This window comes from Neltuma alba, unplaced genomic scaffold (assembly GCF_004799145.2).
Source record: "Neltuma alba isolate B1F8T4 unplaced genomic scaffold, ASM479914v2 tig00012116_pilon, whole genome shotgun sequence".
In the NCBI taxonomy this organism is placed as follows: domain Eukaryota; kingdom Viridiplantae; phylum Streptophyta; class Magnoliopsida; order Fabales; family Fabaceae; genus Neltuma; species Neltuma alba.
The window spans coordinates 1,081,156-1,101,191 of record NW_021636668.1 but is presented as its reverse complement, the minus strand read 5'-3'; the positions used below and the strand labels follow the sequence as shown (position 1 = coordinate 1,101,191).

General features: G+C 36.3%; 2 protein-coding genes across 2 annotated transcripts; both read right to left on the bottom strand.

Moving 5' to 3' along the window:
- Window positions 1–3,511: 3,511 nt before the first annotated feature.
- LOC114722993 (F-box protein At5g46170-like) lies at window positions 3,512–6,152 on the bottom strand. The gene is made up of 2 exons (XM_028909142.1): window positions 4,585–6,152; window positions 3,512–3,982 (listed from the first exon to the last, which is right to left on the bottom strand). The coding sequence occupies exon 1, from the start codon at window positions 5,781–5,783 to the stop codon at window positions 4,608–4,610; it is 1,176 nt and encodes a 391-aa protein (XP_028764975.1). The 5' UTR covers window positions 5,784–6,152; the 3' UTR covers window positions 3,512–3,982; window positions 4,585–4,607.
- A 7,033-nt stretch (window positions 6,153–13,185) lies between these two features.
- Window positions 13,186–19,573, bottom strand: LOC114722977 (ornithine aminotransferase, mitochondrial). Its single transcript, XM_028909109.1, has 10 exons — window positions 19,200–19,573; window positions 18,319–18,427; window positions 17,830–18,060; window positions 16,884–17,043; window positions 16,735–16,790; window positions 15,689–15,841; window positions 15,040–15,137; window positions 14,175–14,255; window positions 13,722–13,955; window positions 13,186–13,498 (listed from the first exon to the last, which is right to left on the bottom strand). The coding sequence occupies exons 1-10, from the start codon at window positions 19,337–19,339 to the stop codon at window positions 13,354–13,356; spliced, it is 1,407 nt and encodes a 468-aa protein (XP_028764942.1). The 5' UTR covers window positions 19,340–19,573; the 3' UTR covers window positions 13,186–13,353.
- Window positions 19,574–20,036: the final 463 nt, after the last annotated feature.

Below are 20,036 nucleotides of genomic sequence, written 5' to 3'. Positions count from 1 at the left end.
TTTTTTTCAAGACAGCTGTGCACAAATGCTGTTGTTTTGTTATGGAATCTGCTACACTTGCTTATATGGTACATTTTGATTCATGTTATTTATTCTTCTATTTTCCTCATCTTCCAACCTAAACCTTCAACTCTACTCATTGTTTGGGTCTGTTCGATGCATGTGCTCTTCCTACTTACAGCTTTTTAACCCGCTTCCCCTGGTGGAGGAAGAGGAAACACATTAAAAGAAGGTACAAATGAGTCTAACCTTAAGGATGTATAACAAATAAATATAACAATAAAAAAAGGCATGGTGGCAGCAAAGCTTAGTTGCTCTGCAAAAGTAAAATGAAAGCAACTTCTACCTAAAAAAGAGAATATCAGATCGACTTTAGCTTGAAAGAAAATGAAAGAAAGGGCAAAAGCCAAGAGATATGTGCAGATTTTCTGTGCATAGTTGGACGCCATTTTTCTGTTATAATGAAGCAAATGCCTGTGTTTTTAAAACCATGATCTTGCAGCATTTTCACGGAAAAGATAAATCATAAGTAATTTTCTTAAGGTCAAATAAGACGTTCATGCAGTAACTAATTTCTCCCAAAAACCAAAAGTGGCATAAAAGTTGCAAGTGCCTCCTGAAATATCCCGAAATGCTGGTGGTGGGTCATGATTCATGATCATGCTGAACACAATTATTGGATAATCCAATGATCCAAACATAAACATGATTTTCTTTTTCTTATCTCTACCCTGCCTGCTCCTTAGTGTATCGATAATATATTATTAATAATTATTAATATCTCCCACTAGCTCATCAACTTTGTGTCACAGCCTCTGCCGGCATATAAATTAGCATGTGGGGGCTTCTTCACCGTTTTCTGTTTCCTATATATTCTTCCATTTGGATGCATCTATCTTGCACCACAATTTTAAAACTTGGGTGGAATATTAGAGAAAGTGACATCAATTATAATCTGAGCCTTGCCTCTTTGTTTATATTATACATACACATAATTATATCGCCAATGAATGTGGAATAAGAATACAAAGGAATAATTGAAAATGATAGCCACAGGTCAAAAGATTTTTTTTTTTTGGAGTAAGAAGACCTGTTTCTTACAGTGTGCAAAAGCTTGAGTTCTTTTGAGTACAGAGTTCATATATCTCATTTCACGTGGGATTAGAAGGGTACAAAGCTAAGATACCTCACGTGACAAACAGATAAAGTTGGAAGCAGGAAGCCAGAAACAGCTAATCAAGCTAATAAAATAATTAAGAATATGAATTATTGTTTGAGTAAAGCAAAATAGAGGTCGGTTCTAGGAAGCAGCCTTGCCCCGTCATTCACAACTGGAATGCTTGCAGTTTTGAAGCGACATTTATGAGCCTCTAAAGAACAGTTCAGAACATGTTTGGATTTATTAAATAATAAGAGAGATTTTTATTCCAAGTTAATCATGCTTACTAATATTCTACGTTGACATGGAACATTAATGATTTCCAACTTATCAGTCGCATGTCAGCATTTATATGAAATAATGTAATTTCAGGGAAGCAAATACCTCTGGTTTAGGACAAAGAATTGACAGGAGAATCATTTAAAAGAAAAAAAATATCAGGCCAACAAGAATCACAAATTTAATATTTACACAAGGTTGAAGCGATTGAACACATTTAAAAAGCCAGTCTTAGGCCTTAGCCAGAAGTTTTGAGCTTTGAATAGCTCTAGAAGCTTGTGATCACGCGTCTCATTCATTTGCGCTGTGTCTCAGTTAACGAGGATGGACAAAAGCTGCTTCTGGAAGCATAAGGAAGGACCTTCCAGAAAAATTCAGACAGGAGTGTTAAGAAAGTTGTGGCAACAAGGTAAATATCCGATGGTTCAAACAATCCCATGTCCCACCCCGGCTTGCTCCATTCTATCCAGAACGTAATGGTCATGGAGACTTGTCTTTGTAGACAAAGACTATAATTTTCTAATTTTCAACAGCAAACTCGGCTTCTTGACCTCTTTACACCACAAGATAAGCTCAACCCTTCAGGTTTCTTGTTCATTCAACCCGTGCTTTCTATTGGTTAGGATCAGTGAACTACCAAACTTAAGAATGTTCAAAATCCGATTTTGAATGGACAACTTCGTCTCTTGTACACCAAACTTAATTTTCAAAAGCCTTTTGTTCCCCGCCTTCCACGAAAACCTTTCAATAAAGTTCATACTTGCTAGTTTGTACAAAGATCTAATAAAGTGGCATTGCATTTAACATAATTATAATTAATGAAAGGAAAACTTGGGCATACACATGGGTCCTTGGCACTTAGAAGAAATTTTAATTTCAAATTATAGGATGAATTAATTATTGAAAATGTCAGGGGATAGGATAGCACATTGATGACAAGTTACAATATTTAAAGAGGTGGGCGACTTTAAAAATTAAAGACATGATGATGTTGTTCTTCTCTCTCTCTTTCTCTTTTTTTTTTTTTGGCCTTTTCCCCCCTGTGCAATTGAATGGTGGTGCTGGTGACGTTGATGTCAAATCTACCCCAAATAACACAATCATGGAGCCTATGAATTTCTGTAGCATTTAATAATGGCTAACGTTTTTCCTTACTGCTAATCGTGTAATCCTGTTTGGGGTTGGGAAAAAAACAATTTACCACTAAATAATTGAGTTGCTTTAAATCACAGAACAGAACCAATATTATGTTGTGTCTGTCATAAAAGTCATCAACCTAACCAGAAAAAAAGCCACCAAACAAGCGCTTTTACAGGCAATCAAAAACACCAACTAGACATCATGTGACTACTAAATCATAAAAATTTTGCAACCGAATTAAGTATCAATTATCCACCACACACATCCCACATGTGCGACTCAGCTCGCCATGCTAAATTATGTGTACTTATCACGCGTGTAACTGTGTCTGCAGTTGGTAGCGTTGCCAGGGCTGCAGTTTCAATTATGTTACGAACTAATATATCATCTGTATATTACACTTCTGTGTACTTTTATTTTTTCGCCATGTATACTTCTGTATGATATCAGGGGAAGTCTTTACGCACTTTTTTTTCAAACATTTTTATAACCAGATTCTTCACAAGATGCGGCTAAGATAATTTTCTTTTATAATTCATCATGCCATAGTTGAGTTTTTTAATAAACTCATATTTCCTAATTATATTAAAAATATTACCCTACAACTTTTAAAAGATTTACCAAAATTGGATCCACCTCGCATAAACTTCTCTGATGAATCCTAAATTATTTTTCTATAACAAGTTACAAAAAGAGGAGGGAAAAGTCAAAAAAGGGATCATGCTCCCCGCATGAAACAATTTGAAGCGAAAGCTTGATCTTTTCGGATTAAATGGTCACTTAAGAGAATAACAGCAGCGGAAGAACACAAATAATATCGTTAAAAGTGCGAACAATGTCATTGGATCAATCTTGTTTTGTTCGACAGAGTGTTTCCCTACACATTTCTGAATGCTGGTAACCTGAGTCAGGTATCCAGCAAAACACCTAACAGCAGTGAGTAGGTGCAGGAACCTGTATTGCATGAATAGGATTGGTTCGTTCATCCAGAAGTCATTTGAACTTACAGATGCAAAGTACATTGCTCATTTCACTTCAGAAGAATATATCACAAAAGCATACCAAACTGGTACCTACTGAATATTCACAGAGGAATAACTGAAAATGGAAAAAGGTGGCTACAAACTCAGCTGTTACAGGCAGGTGTGCAATCTTACAAGCATTGCTTCAAATTAAAAAAAACCCAGCAGATGCATTTAGTTCACAGTTCAGGCACAACAGCCGAATAACTGGCAGCCCTTTAATCATCATTCAAATGTGGCTGCAACTTGAGAGGCAAGGAAGAGCAAAATTCAGCTTGCCTTAGGTGCCTAACTCCATGTACGCTCAAGAAAAATTGCCCTTTCTCGTTCTTTCTTTGAGGGAGTACCATGTTTCCCTGTTCCTCGCCTGATTGCGCTTTCCCTGAAACACCCAATTTTAACAAATGAATTAGATTGGTGAAAGTTGAAATAACATGATAGTAATCAAGTGAAAATTAAGCCAGCACCCAAAATTAGAAACATAAGACCACTTAAAGAAACCTTTCCTCTTTTCAATCTAAAGAGCATTGCATAAGTTGCACTTTCTCCCTATCCATCTCCCCGTCAAAGCACGTATCTCCAAGAGATGGACAAATATTAGGCTTTTACTGTTATGTAATTGACATTCAATTCAAGTGTTGCAATAAATATCTAGAGTCATGCAGGCAGATTGCCTGTCAGAAATTAGAAAACTGCAGCCAAAATCCTAAGTGGGTTCAATTGACCATGCATCATTTGGCCCCGAACTCTGGCTCATTTAGCAGGCAAATACACACTCACACCTGTTGTCAGATGCCTTCAGAAGGCAAGCCATCAATCCATTACGACCATTCATTCATTCTTTTACTTATTTCCAAATATCTATTAGCCTTTCGTTTCGTGAGCAGGAGGAACACTTCCAATTTTTTATACTGAATTGAAATACGCATAGGAAACATAATACTGCGTGCACATAACATGAAGCAGAAAAATTATAAAACTTACCATGGATCCAAAAGCTCGTACAATCAGAAGGAGTTCATCTCAAGACAGTAAGTCCGCCTCTTAACCAGCATCCTTGCTGCTGCCCCATACGGTTCACCAAATGCTGTCGAAACCCAAGATACATCGGAGACTTCCTTCTTTGCCGTGGAGGACAGCTCACTAGGTCTAATCGCAACAAGGGTCGCGCCCTTCAAAACAACCCCATCGGGCAATTCCAACTGAGGAGCATACCATAGTCTCATATTGAGAGCGGGTACAAGAGTCCTCTTTGATGCTGACGACGCTGACAGTGGCTTCACTCTCAGCTCCTCGAGCTGATCTCTATTCATCGACAAAACACCCTGCCCATCTGCATCCGTCAAAACTAAATTATCCAATGTTTTATGCTCTGAAATGATGGGTTGCAGCAAGTAATGCCTTGCGGAAGCAGCTATCAAGGAGCTAATTGTCCAAACAACCCTTAGTTTCAGACCCCCGTTTGTGTAAAACGAGTCAGGTATGCTTCCATTGTCGTCACCACCATTGTTGGCACATCCAGCGTCAGAACCCCCTTCCTGAGGGCACAAAGACTTCGTAGGTCCTGGGTACACGACCGAAGAAGCGCCCAAGATCACACAATTATCCAAAGTGGAGCCAAAATCAGCTCTCCATTTTAACAAAACCCCATCATCTATTCCTAGTTCTCCACTGGGAAGCTCGATCCGAAGGAACCGAATCTCATTAAAATTCTTTAAAACTTGGGTTGGTGAGTGATGGGTCACACCGCCTTGATCACCCTCCCCGTCTTCTTCACTCCCAACGGCCAGAGTGGTGGAGGAGGACGAAGGACCAGAACTCAAGGATGTTCTTTTGGGACCTAAGAACTGCCCCAGAGCTTGAAGGGGCTTGACAATGCCACCGAACACTAGCCGAAAGAGATTAGAGAAAGGACCACGGGATTTGTCAGAGGAAGCAGCGGAGGAGGAAGAATCATCGTCGGAGATAACACAATCTACACGAACAACAACGTTCTCGACCTGGGGCACAAGAGAGTGAAATCTGCGGGAAACGACACAGCAGCGACCAAGAGCCTTCACATCGCCGATCTTGTTGAAGACCAGGAGAAGCAGAGAATCTGGCAAGCGATCAAAGAGGTCAACATCAGCGACATCGGGTTCAGGGTAAATTCTGGATGTTAGATCTGGGCGGAAAGAGGCCATTGCAGACAGAAATAGGGTTAAGAAAGGAGAAATTAAGGAGCACGAACAACCGGGGCCAGAACAGATCGAGCTTGGAAATTCCGACGCGCCAGATGAAGGCTCAAAGGGGTGCGAGGAGGGAGTGAGCTCGGGGCAGATCTGCGAACGAAGAAGGCATGCCAAAGAATTAAGAAGAGAAGCCGAATCAGGATGTGCAGAGAGTGAAGAGGGGGAAAGCAGGACAGAAACCAGAATTAGAGGATGCGCAGCGGTAGAGATAAAGAAAGGAAGGAGAGGAAGGGGGCTGAGAGAGAGTGTGGATGAGATGAATGGAAATGGTGGGTGGAGATAGATCCGCGGATTTGTCTCTCCAGAGAGGGGAGACGATATGAGAGAGAGGGAGGGTGGGAGGGAGAGAGTACGTGCCTATGCGATCGTGTGTAGCGCCCTATGAGCTGCCAATTGGATTGGCTTCACTATAATTCCCTACCAGTTCTCTTTCTAACTCCTCTATTTCTTCCTTTTCGGTTTCTTACTCCCCTCAGTCTTGTTGCTTCCTTTTCTTTTTCTTTTATTGTGTACGTATCAATTCTTCAGAATTTTCTCGACTTCTCCTTTTTGTTATTATAATAATATACTCCTCCGGTCCTTATTATAAGACCCAATTTGACTTTTTATTTGATCCTAATTATAAGACCCAATCATTTTGTCTCTTATATTTATGCATTTTTTCCAAGATAATCCTTCTAATAATGATAGTTTTAGCCAATATACTTAATTAGCAAGGATATTTTAGGATGACAACACTTATTTATTATAAATAACCAACTTAACTTACTTCTTTAATCTCCTCAAATAAGTCAATTGGGTCTTATAATTAGGACCGGAGGAGTATCATATTTTCTTCTAAAAAATCAGCTCTTTAATGGACTATGTAGCAAGCACCGAATTGATTCGAGGAAGATTATAACTGAAGAAAAAAAAAACAACACAACATGCAAGTAGCGGATTCATGATCGAGTGAAACTCTACAGTGTCTGACAAAAAGAAATTTTATTTTCTTGCAAAAAGAAGTTTGACAAAGAAAAGTGCTCTATAAATTTTTTTTTTAATATTATCATTAAATTAATGAGATATTCAGGCTATCGTTTCATTCCTCTTTATTGTGTTAATGCTGTCTTTTGTGCGTGGGAGTGGGAGAGCGAGAAGAGAACGCTAATGAAAAAAGAGAGAGAGAGTTCTGCAAAGTTATATCCTGTTTGTTCAATTTGGCTTTTTTTTTTTGGTGGCGGCAGGAATCCAAGCCCATGAACACTTGATTTTATTTTATAATTTAATCACTTGAGGGAATGAGAATGAGAAAAATGACAGAAAAGAAGTGTAAACTTATAAAATCCAATTTGAGAAGCCAACACCTCATAATGTCAAAACTTAAATTGTCATTTTAAAATTAAGGTGACATGAAAAAAATGCCGTTTACTCATTTTATACTTAATTAATACAGTCTCTCTAGTTATCTTTTTCCTATATATTTTCTTTTTTCCCCCTTTCTCTCACCTACCTACTTGTAAATTAGGGCATAATTGAGGGGAAAAAATATTCTTTACATATTTATTATTTTAACTAATTTTAATAGTTTTTTAAAATGGGGTAATTCGATTGTTGAAATTTTATAATAAGGGAGCAAGGGAGTATTAGAAAATAGGGCACCGAAGGTCTTTTGCCCATTTATACAGAGAACTCGAAATTGAAGAAGTTTATGTCAGGAGATTTGAAGCATCCCACTTTACCCTTCCGTCTATATTTGCTTGGGCCAGCCAAGAGAAAGATGACGACATTGTTGTTCCCTCGCTATTAGCAAAATAACGAAATAACGAGCTAACAGTAACATCAAAAGAGGCTGAAGAGGCGAACATGCTTAGATCTAATTAAAAGGAACTGGTTCTTTGTAATATGACGAATTAAGATTTAAATGTAACGAATCAAGATTTGAATCTCCGTTAGAAGAAGTGTTCACATTTAATACCTGGCAGTACCTCAAATAAGATAGTCTCCAATAAAAAGATAACTATACTTTAAAAAAAAAAAGGCCAAAAAAGGGAAACAAAATAACGAGCTAATCAATGGCACAGGAAAACTATAAAAATTTGAAAGATTAACAATATTTCTTGACAATTTTCACTTGTCAATAGAATGTGCAGGCAGCGCATAACTCAAAATCAATGTTATCATCCATATCTAAAATTTATATGCGAAATCGGATTGTGATTTGATACTTAAAATTAAATTAAATCTTTAACTGATTCGTACGCGGATTGAGGTGGTATATAAACTTTTTATGCAGCACTATAAGTAATGTCTATTATTTTTCAAACTCTGTAATCTATATGATACATGAGACTTATGTTTAGTGTCCATTTGAATTAAGTTAAAAAATATTTTTAAGTTATCTGAGGCAGATATAATGAGTTTTATCTCATAAAACACCCAAAAAAAAAAAGGGTTTTGGACTTAAGGTCCATTTATTACGTGGAAATTGAAAAAAAGAAGAGCAAAGAAATATTTTTAATAAATTCTATTTAAAAAATTGAAAAATAAGGTTTTAAAATATTAATAGAAAAAAGTTGTAAGATAAAAGAATAACAAAAATTAATTAAAAATTTTTAATATCACTTATTTATTTTTTAAATTGAGCTCATTTTAAAATTTTCTCACTTCTTTGTCTGTTCTTTTTCCTTGTGCCAAACTTAAGTCATTAACAAATCAAAACTTTTCCGAGAGAAATCCAAGTCATCAGAAGTCAGGACATTAAAATTAAGTCAACATATTGGCGCTTGAATACCAGTGAGTATTAACATTCCACCTGATTGCGTCTGTTGGAGTTAAGAGGCCACGACGCCCTTTCCGTTAACGCTGATTCTCTGCAACTAACTGACGATGAGCTGGTTTTGACTTTTCAGTTAGTCTCTTCCCTGCTTTCAATTCTCCCTCTTCATAATCCCATCTTCTTACTTTATTTAATCATGACATAATTGTACTAAGTATAAGATATTTATTCATTTTGTATTTGTTATTTAATTTTTTTTCCCATGCAACCCTTATTGATTTTACAATTTTTTGATTTTCTTATTATTGACCGATGCAATTAATAGAGTTGGCTTATAGTCATTCACAGCATTAATTAGCTGTAATGAAGGTATTAAGAGTGCGGAAAAACGAGGGAGGAAGCATAATCTGTATACCAAACGGGGATCCCATGACATGTGCACTTCAAATTCTTCTCAGCCCATCCCTAAGATTTGCATCCAAAGTAATGAGCCACCCATGGCCGTTGACACAACACATCATCCACACGTTGTGCCATGTGTGCATCATCCCTCCGTTTTCCTCCGCCCGCAACATGACACTGCAACGTCCGTACTCATATGAATAAAGTACGGACACACGCCATGTGATTAAAACCCCCATGTTATTACTATACTTTTTTTTTTCCTCCCCTTTTTCCGGCCAAATTCAACTTTGGAACTGAAATTTAAGTCACTTGGAAGTGGTGTTTCCTTTCAAAGGTGTAAGCTTTCGTGCAATTTCATGCCCAGTTCAAAACAATATCACTCTGTTTCTTATTATAAGTCACTTGTATCTCAGATCTGCAAATTAAAAAATGCATTAAATTAATTAGTTTTTTTTTATATTTACTCCTATTAAAAGTTGAGAGAGAGAGAGGAGGGAGGGGGATAAATTGCATAGGAAATAAAAAATTGAGAGATCGATAGAGAGAGATTAATTAATTTTTTATTAAATTAATAGGGGTAAAATTGGAAAAATATCATTAATTATATTTCAAGTGACTTATATTTTGAAACAAACTTTTGAGATACAAGTGACTTATAATAAGGAATAGAGTGGTATAATTAATCTTAGATCATTTTTTCCCCTCAGATTTGAGTCATAACTTGTGTATATCTTCTCTAATTGGGTGTATCTTAGTTTAAGATGATGCATCCTAATAATCCCCCCCCTTATGCACTTGATATGGTGGGTTTGTCTTGTTTCAGTGAAGGGATTTATCATCAGACTAATTCGGATTAAGTTGAGTAGGATTCTTTTAGATGACAAGTTCCACTACGGCGACCATCTTCTTAAACTTCAAATTTAAGACTGTTGGCTAAATTGGTAGAGTTCACTTGGCAATTATATGATATATCCCAACTTTTTAGCAATGAAAAATGAAGATTTAATTTTCTCAGCCTGAGTTCGATATTTGACAAGACATCGAGCATTGAGGATTAAATTTGGTGCCCACTTCTCCAGCACAAAGATCTAACGCACTGATAGACATTTTCGTCTTGAGACGGATAAAAAAGGGCAAAAAACGGTTGCACTGAGCCTCACGCAATGAGATGGCCACAGGACCATTCATAACTGATGATATGCTTCAATCCGAGTATGTACATGATATAACATGATAAAGAAATGGGGAAGAAATAGGAAAACAAATATCTGAGAGGTGTGCAAGCCACTTTTGGGAAGGGGTGACGTCTAAGCTACTTTTGGAGGCTAAACTAAATAATTATAAAGCGATCTAGCAACCACTTTGGTGGATATTAATTAGAATTAGGCTTAAAGTGACAATCACTGAATATAAAGTTTAGATTTCAATCCTTAGCCAGTTAGCCTAGGCTTCACCGCACCTACTGTCACGCTTTGCATCCTTGTTATCTCATCCCTATAATGTGCTAACAAATATTCTTCTGGTCCTATTTATAGGGTAGAGAGAGAATATTTTTCTGGATCCTATTTATAAATTACTTTATTAAGTTTTTATTATGAAGTATGAATGTATCATATTGTCCTTCATTTATTATAGTGTAGATAGTTTTTTTTTTGAAGGGTAAAGTTGGAAAATTACTATATTTTAATGAAAGTTAATACAATTTAAGGTTTTTCTTGGTTTGTGTGAAACATGGTGGAAGTGCCTTATAAATAGGACTAGAAGAATAATGATTTGGTACTATTAAGGGCAATCTAATGCTAGTAGTAAGGGTAATTTTTGTTCAATTAACATTTAACCATAAGATGATTATCTCAACGTGTTCATTATTCAATTAATGATTTGTGTTTTTGTGAAAAGGCATTATGGCTTTTTCTTGTTGAATGTTATTAAGACAGCGGCATCAAATGGTCCTGCAGGTCCTTCTCCTCCATGGCCTCGGAATTCAAAAAATTGACATTTGGATGATCAAAATTATAAAGTATTGTCCCATTTCAGACCGAGTGGATAAGTCCTCCCACACTAAATATCACTTGGATATCAATAATATACAATTTTATTTAATTGACCACTAAATTTTTTTTTTGAGATCCTCAAAATCATTAAATATTATGGTATTGGATCATTAAGGTCGGGATGCCTGGAGACAAATAACAGAAAATATCTGTACTCAAACACCCTCGCCAACGAAACTACCAAGTACCAAGAAGAGGATAAAGCCTCGCAAGTTGAAGACAGGAGAGCAAGTAACGCATTGCTTTCTCGCATTAAAACGAAAATGATTTTGGCATTGCCGGGAAATTTTACAATATCTTCCTCAAACTTTTATTTCAAAATATTTGTCTTTTTATGTTTTATTTTTTGTTGTTGTAAATTTTATGTTATATACAAACAATATGCTCATCATCATGAAGGAAAATGAATTTTTTTTTTGTCTTCATATTTTCATTCAGTTAAAACTCAATCCCTAAATTTAAACTTAATGCAACTTGGTTCTTAAAATTTTAAATTAATTATAACTTAATTTCTGAACTTTGACTTAAAGTTACTCAATTTTTATAGTTTAACATTTAAAACATTAGTCTTTATATTTTAGAAAATAAAACTGTTCATTTCATGAAGTTTCAATGGTTAAAACTTTAGGAGTCAAGCTCTAAAGAGTTAATGTTTATGACCCAAGTTTAATTTAAGTCAAAATCATAAAAATCGATTCACATCAAGTCAAGATTTAAGGACAAGTGAGACCAAAAGATTAATATTTCTTATTATTATTACTTTCGGTCATAATTATAAAATATTGTTTACAGTTTACAAACAGGATCTTATAATTAGTACAGGAGGTAGCATTATAAGAGGTGTGAGAACTGTCTACATTTAGTACCCGTCAATATTTTGATCAGGATTATTTTCAATAGAAAAATAATTATGTTTAGGAAAAAAATCTCCTATTATTATTGTTGTTATTATTTAAAATTGCAGTCCTGATACTTGGAATGGGTAGGCGGAGATAGAGCCGGGAAAACGGGTCGAGCTCGTCGGGCCAGCCCGGTTAGGCCCTGAAATTATGAGGGTCGGGTTTGATATTTTTCCCTTCAAATGGAAAATAAGCGCTGGAGGGTTGGTCCTGGAGGGTCGATGGCTTAAAAGGGCCGGCTCACCCTTTTAAGCCCTTTTATATTTTTTTTTTAAAATTTTTTTTATATAATTCTAATGTTATTAATTTTTTGCATTGTTAATAATATTTCAAATATTTGGTTAAGGATCGAGCCTAGCAAATTGGGGTATTTTTAAAATTTTAGCCCTAGAGGACCGGCCTTTTTAAGCCTGCCAACCGTGAAGGGCCGGCCCTGATTCCCACCTCTAGGCGGAGAGGGAAGCTACATCAATGTCAGGCCTCAAATAGACCAACATGGAAGGTAGAGAGATATCAAATTTAGGGGGTGTTTGGATGAAACCAAATTATAGTTTGAAGAATAGCTTCTAGAGAATAGATTTTGAGGAGAATAGATTTTGTGAAAAAGTGATTCGAGAAGTGAAAATGTTTAGATAGTTGTTATCAGAAGCATTTTTTATATGTACAAATTACTAAAAAAGACAAGTTAATATGATAATTACATAAAAGATAGATTTTATGATATATTTTAATTTGAAGGAATAAAATTGTTAATAATATATTTTTTACCAACATAATTAATAATACATAAGATAATATAATGAATGAATAATTAATATGTGTATATATATTTATAAGATATAAGATTAATATGTTTATAAAAAATTAATTGAGGGATGTTAAAGTCATATTATTGTTGAGATCTACTCTGACAGGTACAATCATACTCTCCAATTTGAGCCAGAAACAAAATAGATTCACTTTTCTTGAAACCATGTTTCAAAACCATGGTTTCAGATTATAATATTAAAATTAATGCTGTTTAGGTGACATTCTACCCAAATCATAGTTTTGGGAGTCACCCAAACAGGCGAGATTTTATTGTACACAGCGAGGTCAAATGAATTGCTCACTTTCCCTCTCTACTATATCAACTCGATTATTCATCTTTGATTCTATTCTGATCTAGGACGTTTGTTGTTTCCCCCCATTTTTGCGGTAAAGGCCAAAACTGAGATGAAAAAACTCGCAGAAACTAGTACAAACACCTTAGTTCCAATAAACTATGATCCAATCTCATGTAAGAGATCCCACTGCCAAAGGGATTTGCATATAAAATGAAATAGTGTAGTTCGTGATTATTCGTCTTATTCTGCATGTCATATGATATGAATTCCTCAATATAATTGGAGTGCATGCAAATACAGTTAACCGTACAAGACTCGCCCACAACGGTCACATGCATTAGAGGCCGCTGCAGGGTCATTTTTCGGCTTCGTCTTCTGCATCTTCGGAAGATCGATTTCCAGAACATCAGCCAGAGCCTTCGAACCTACCTGGATCTCTTCCGAACTGCAAAACAATACAATAAGTCGTGTCTTAGAACACAGTAATGTTTCACAAACGATGGATGCAAAATTCGGGTTCTGGACAGTTCTTCACATACCCCCCCCCAAAAAAAAAACAAACAAAAGAGCTACTGTGCGTGTTTGCTGTGCAATTTGATTTCCCCTCATCTTCAAGCGAAGAATTCAATTTGAACATATTGTTTCAGCCGCCTTGAATGCTTCCTTACCTCATGCAAAGTGGGGGAGTAAAGCGGATAATTGTGTCATGAGTCGGCTTGGCAAGAACTCCTCTATCCTTCAGCTTTTGGCATACATCATAGGCCGAAACAGGAGACAGATATTTGCTGTAGAGTTCCACCGCATTAAACAAACCCCTTCCACGTACCTCCTTTATGTAGTTAGGGTACCGCTGCTGAACTTCAAGCAGCTGACCAGCAAGCTCCTTTCCCAGTTGGGCTGACCTGTTCATGAAGTAAGAAGGCAACTTACAACTTGCTTTGCAACTTGCTAATATAACTTAAAAAAAAAAAAAGTAAAAGCATATTCATTTCTTTCTAGAGCAAGTTTTCCCATATTTTCTATCCAAATCACAACAGAAATAAAACAAAGCAGTTTTGTTGCATTGCATGTTTTTGTTTTTATATGCTAAGAAACACAATATTTTGTAATGTGTTTAGTACCTCTTGGCAAGTCCCTCGTCTCTGATCACATCCAGTGAGGCAACGGCAACTGCACTGGCCAAGGGGTTTCCTCCAAAGGTGCTGTCAACAAGAACAGATAAGGAGTGTGTCAGTGTGAGTTCCCGCTTGCCTTGTTTCCACTCCACAGACAAAACTGGTTGTCTTGTCACACATGGAACACAAAAGAATCATGTGTAGAAGCACATAAATGAGAAGAAAAGACCCCCTGACCTCGAAAATGATGGGAAAAATAAGACATTGGGAACAACAAAAGCATCAATATTCACTTCAATACATTATAGCATTTGCATTCATTTCGCCCGAGGATGTGTAATAAGATCTACGTGAACAGTTAAATCTCATAGTCAAAGCCACAGCCATTCACCCTCCCAGAAAAAAAGATTCTCTCTCTCTCTCTCTTTTTGCGGATGGATAAACTTCACCAAACACTTTATAGAAAAAGCCAGCTGCGGAAACAAGTTTCTATCAGACCAGACGTTGAGACTGTCATTTAGGCATACAAAAACAGGTGAACTTGATTAAATTGATGCTAACATTATAACTTGCCCTCACCTAGGGCTGGCAATATTGAATCACATGGCCATACTCATAAAACCACCCTAACCCAACCTCATTATAACCCTTTGAAAACACTTCAGATAATGGTCCCGACTTTCAGGCATGAATAAAAAACATGGACGAATTATATGTTATCCATGTCCCAGCAGACGGTAGGCCTCTGTCTCTTTGCATCATTAAAAAGATAAATGTAAGGATGATGTCGGATATCTAACATATTAAAAAAATAAACAAAATGTGAAGAAAAAAGCACCATATAATAAATAGTGGTACGGATAATTCAAACCTTCCATGTTCTCCAGGTTGAATGCAAAGCATTATGTCTTTGTCTGCAAGAACAGCACTAACAGGTATGACTCCTCCACCCAAAGCTTTCCCCAATATCTAAATATAAAGGCATTAAGAAGAGTTAGCCTTTGAAAGAAGCACGAAATGCAAAATCTTACAAGGAACAAGAAGATAGAGAAGGGGGAAAAATTCCAGGATCAAATCCTCCAGATATTCTAGAGATGTCAAAATTCCAATATTTTTCACTCAGAAATCTAAGTGAAAAAAAGGTTGGAAGAACAAATTCTATGGAATATACACATGAAAACCGCCATTAACCTGCATTCTAATGATGTACAAAAACAAAACTTTTATCCAGATTATTTCTGTATTATGCATATGTAAGAAGGGAAGGTGATGATCATAGATTTTTCCAATAAATCTATACCCAAAACCTGACGTCCATAAAGTAACTAATTCAAATGTCTTCTATTTCATTCAAAACAATAAATGAAATGGAAGTCTGGCTTGGACAGTTGCCAGGCACTTCTCGAGTCACATGACCATATAATACAAGGCAAGCACTGAAAATTTTCCAGATTCGCCACTTTACCTCATATTGTTCAGACAGTATATATAGGTACAGTTAAGGTAGAAGGAGTTCTAACCACGACATCTGGGCGAACTTCTTCCCAGTCACAGGCCAGCATTTTCCCTGTCCTTGCTAATCCAGTTTGTATTTCATCAGCTATCATCAGCACATTATATCTGGAGCAGAGATCTCTGACGGTTCTTAAATAGCCATCCGGAGGAATTATTACCTGCCAATAAATGATATATATTTGTCATAAATGACAAAAGAGGAACCGCAGAAATTAAGCAAACAATTGGGAGCTCAAATCACCTCCCCCCCCCCCCCCAAAAAAAAGAAGAAATATTATACGTATGTACAGGAGAAGTCAGCTATCTGAATAAAATTGTGGTTGCTAAGACAGACAATAGAGGAAGGGAAGAGAAGAACCCAGTAGCGGCCATCTTACATGCCAAATAGCAAAAATAATGCATTAGGCAGGACAGCGGTCGTAGAAGTGGTCAGGAAAAAAATATAGTCAAAGGCTGGCGGCTGTGGGGGATGGTCGTGTGGGTTCTGTTCATCTGAGTATCCTACTGATACTAAGCTTCATTCTCATTGTATGGGTTGTCAAACATTTCAATGGAAATTCTTGGTTGCTTCTCTCTTCTTTGCTTCATCTGGTGCACTTAGCACCAGCCCACAATATCAATATGCCAATTAACTCAACTTCATAGACAAAGCTAATATATAGAATATTAACTTTACCACAAGATAGTAAGCATTATCTGAATCCCTTGTATACATGGAATAGAATATTATGCTTAAGCTATAAAGCAAGTTTGAGATGATATATCAAGCAAAGGAATTTCTAAAAATTTAAATTTGAACAGTCTTTTTCATAAAAAATGAGCTCGGTAAACAAGGGATCAAGGAATGCGCTTCTGATTTAATATCAATATAAAAGTTAATAAATTTGAAGCACTTCTCCATTCTGGATATAATATGTAATCAACCACAGAAAGCGGGAAAATATTCGACGATTGACACATAAAATGATGGACACGCTTCCATTGCATATTATCAGTGAGTCGAGGTATGTTGTGCTGTCAAACTGATGAAATCTGTTCTCAGAAAACCTACCCCAGCTTCACCTTGAATTGGTTCAAAAAGAAATCCAGCTATGCGCTCTCCATTTTCTGCACTTTGTCATGGATAAAATTCAAAAGGTGAACTCCTATAATCTTCCACGCTGCACAAAAATTTAAAATGTATACTGAGCAATTTGAAACCTTTGAAGATCTTTTCAAGGGAATTTGCATCTCCAAAATCAACTTTAAGATGACCGGGCAATAAAGGACTGAAACCACGGGTAGCTTCATTGTCACAGCTCATAGATATAACAGCTAATGTGCGACCATGGAAGCAGCCACAGCATGAGACTATAATAGCCTGCAGTTAGTGTCTATAAGCAAAAGGACTCATGATATGAAGCCATAATAAAATAATAATAACTGTATTTTTTATAAAAAGAAATATAGAACGACCAACAAGGAAGACATGACTGGAGACAATGAAGTACAAAACAAGACTCTGGAAATTTTTGTCGAAAACTGACTGCAAAACAAAATAAGAGATATGTAAATATAAAGGTTAAGCTCCAAGCATACTCAAATCTAGCATAATTTGGAACCAAAAAGAGGATGCCAATTTTTCAAGATAATGATCTTGGAACAATTTTTCCTTTGCAAAATTATATAATGAATCCGAGAGAAATAAACATCATAGCTAGAACGAGTTTCCAAAATTATCCTCTCAAACATCAAAATTTTTTCATTTATACCACAGCTGTCCACAGTTATACTCAATATCCCTTCTATTTTTTTCAAACTGCACAACTTCTCCATCAAGGGTAGTGGTTTCAGATTCAATGTATCTTTCTAATACTATTGTCCATATTTTTCATAGTTCATGCTCCACACACCTTAGATATTTCATCATTGGAGAGTTTCTTTTTGGCGCAATTTTCACCAGTTAATGGGCATATGTAAACACCTACATCATTAGTCGCTACAGTCATCGACACATTTACACTTTACAAATAATTGCATACAAGATAAGTATACAAACAAAAATTATTTTTGAAAAGTAATGGCCATTTCAAGAGAATATTTTATTTAGTCCCACTGAAGCCTATCAAGATGTTACAGAAGTTAGCACGGGTCCTACAGTTTATACCTCATCTTTAGGAATTCTTTTCTTCTCATAACCCCATTTTCTTGCCAACTTCAGAGCTGTTTCCACACCTTCAGCACCAGTATTCATTGGTAGCACCATATCATAACCAAACATGCTTGTTAGACGCTCAGCAAATACAGGAAAGCGATCATTGTAAAAGGCTCGAGAACTTAGAGTCAGCCTTTCTGCCTGTTCTTGCAATGCTTTCAATATTTTTGGATGGCAATGTCCCTAAATGAGTATGATATGCAATCAACACACTGGATGCCTTTAAAAGCAATAACAAGAAAATGGAAGTATTCGCGTTCACCAATTTGGATGTTGCATTAGAGTAGACACAAACCATCGTATAAAAAAATAATTTGAATTGATCTGAAAGCCTACCTTATTGATTACAACAACATAAAAAAATAATAATAATAAACAACCTGTTCTGTCCCAAAACCAATTCAAGAGACTACAGAGGGACCAAGATAGAGACAATGTTACCTGATTAACTGCTGAGTAAGCCGATAAAAAATCAAGATATTTGTTTCCCTCTGGATCCCATACACAAGATCCCTTTGCTTGTGAAAATACAACTGGAAGGGGATGATAACTGTTCTTGAAACAGAGCAAAGACAAGTATCAATAATCAGCTCGCAACACTGAATTGATTAGTTACAAGATTTGCAGGAACCAAAATTGAAAAAGAAAAGATTGTTGAATCCTTACAAATGCCCTTAAAATGTATCTTAAAGAAAGTTTTGGATAAGCTAAAGTTTTGAAACCACGATTTAGTACAAAAGAATAAAGGCATCCTTGATGTTGAAAAGATAATGCCAGACGGCAGTTCTATACAACCTCCAGTTGTGAGCTGACACGTACGAAGTAAGCGGAAATACATCACCCTTTCATTCAGAACACAACCCCTAAGATTATCCACCTTTACCAATGGAGAGCATTATAAGGCTCGCCTCACTGTAAGCAACATCATCAACCTAAAATTTAAAGGAAGCGTGGGAGGCAAAAAATCCACGAACAACTTAAGTCCTGAACTTCAACCAAAGTTCCAGACAATAAATGATATGGTTATTGGAGCCGTGACAATCCTGAATAAAACTGGGTGATTTCAGCTTAGTATCTGGTTTTAGAAGCTTACAGCCTCTCTCAACTAGCATTAAACTTTCCCTTCAGCCAAAAGCTAGTAACCCAAATTTTCACTTCATTAAAATGGGATAAAATCATCAAAAATCAAATTATAACAAGAAAATAGATGAGACCCAGAAACCAAAACTCGAAAAATGATTGAAGCCTCAATCTTGGATGGTTTTCTCACCTAAACACCTATTTGGGACGGGTAGTTCGGTAGACAGAAAAGAGAATCTTACTTGTGGGCACTATACTCATATTCTTTATCGATGAGTTTCTGAGAAGAGGAAGAAGCGCTGCCTTCAGGAACAGCCCCAAAGAATCTAGTTCCCCTGCAACCCCTCCGCAGCAGACACTGTAATTGTCTCCTGGCGGCCATTGATGAAACAAAGGTAACTCAACTTCGGAATCGGGATATTACACTCAATTTCTCTGCCGAATTCACAATAGCTTCATGAAGAAATGATAAATCCAGAAAGCAAACTCCAGCAATATTTCCGCAAATGACGTTACGTCGAGTAATCTTATCTCACTTTATTCCGCTAATATTTTCTCAGCCCCCGTCGTTATGTGATGCGGTGATGCAACTCCCAATGCATATCCGTCCAAATCATTCAAACAAGTCCCCATACTCATGCCAAACTGGCTTGTCAGCCTTTGAGGGATGATTCTAATTTTTTCAGTAAGAAATATACACTTTTTTTTGGGGGTACATACGTTTTTTTAAAATGGAAAGACAGTAATTAATGCTCCCATTTCAATTTTTTTATTTTCACCATGATTACATCTTTTATTTTTGTTTGAGGCTGATTTTTGAACCATCTGGATTATTGTTTAGGAAATTATTACAGTTTTATCTAGATAAATTATAATTACAAGAAGAGAGGAGAGAAAACAGCAATTCACTAAAGTGGAATTGCTGTATATGGTAAGAGCGTATCTTGATCTTACAATTAGAATTAACATATCCATGGTTACTATATTCAATTATATTAGCCTTTGACCAAAAAAAGAAAACTTACAAATTAGCCTTAATCCTAACGCTTGGGCTTCCTAAACTCTGTAAATATATAAAA

Coding starts and splice junctions, on each gene's coding strand:
- LOC114722993 (XM_028909142.1), bottom strand. CDS start 5,783: ATGGCCTCTTTCCGCCCAGATCTAACATCCAGAATTTACCCTGAACCC.
- LOC114722977 (XM_028909109.1), bottom strand. CDS start 19,339: ATGGCCGCCAGGAGACAATTACAGTGTCTGCTGCGGAGGGGTTGCAGG. Junction 17,044..17,829: donor AAAGAATTCCTAAAGATGAG/GTATAAACTGTA, acceptor CACTAACTGCAG/GCTATTATAGTCTCATGCTG. Junction 15,842..16,734: donor CAATTCAAGGTGAAGCTGGG/GTAGGTTTTCTG, acceptor ATTTATTGGCAG/GTAATAATTCCTCCGGATGG.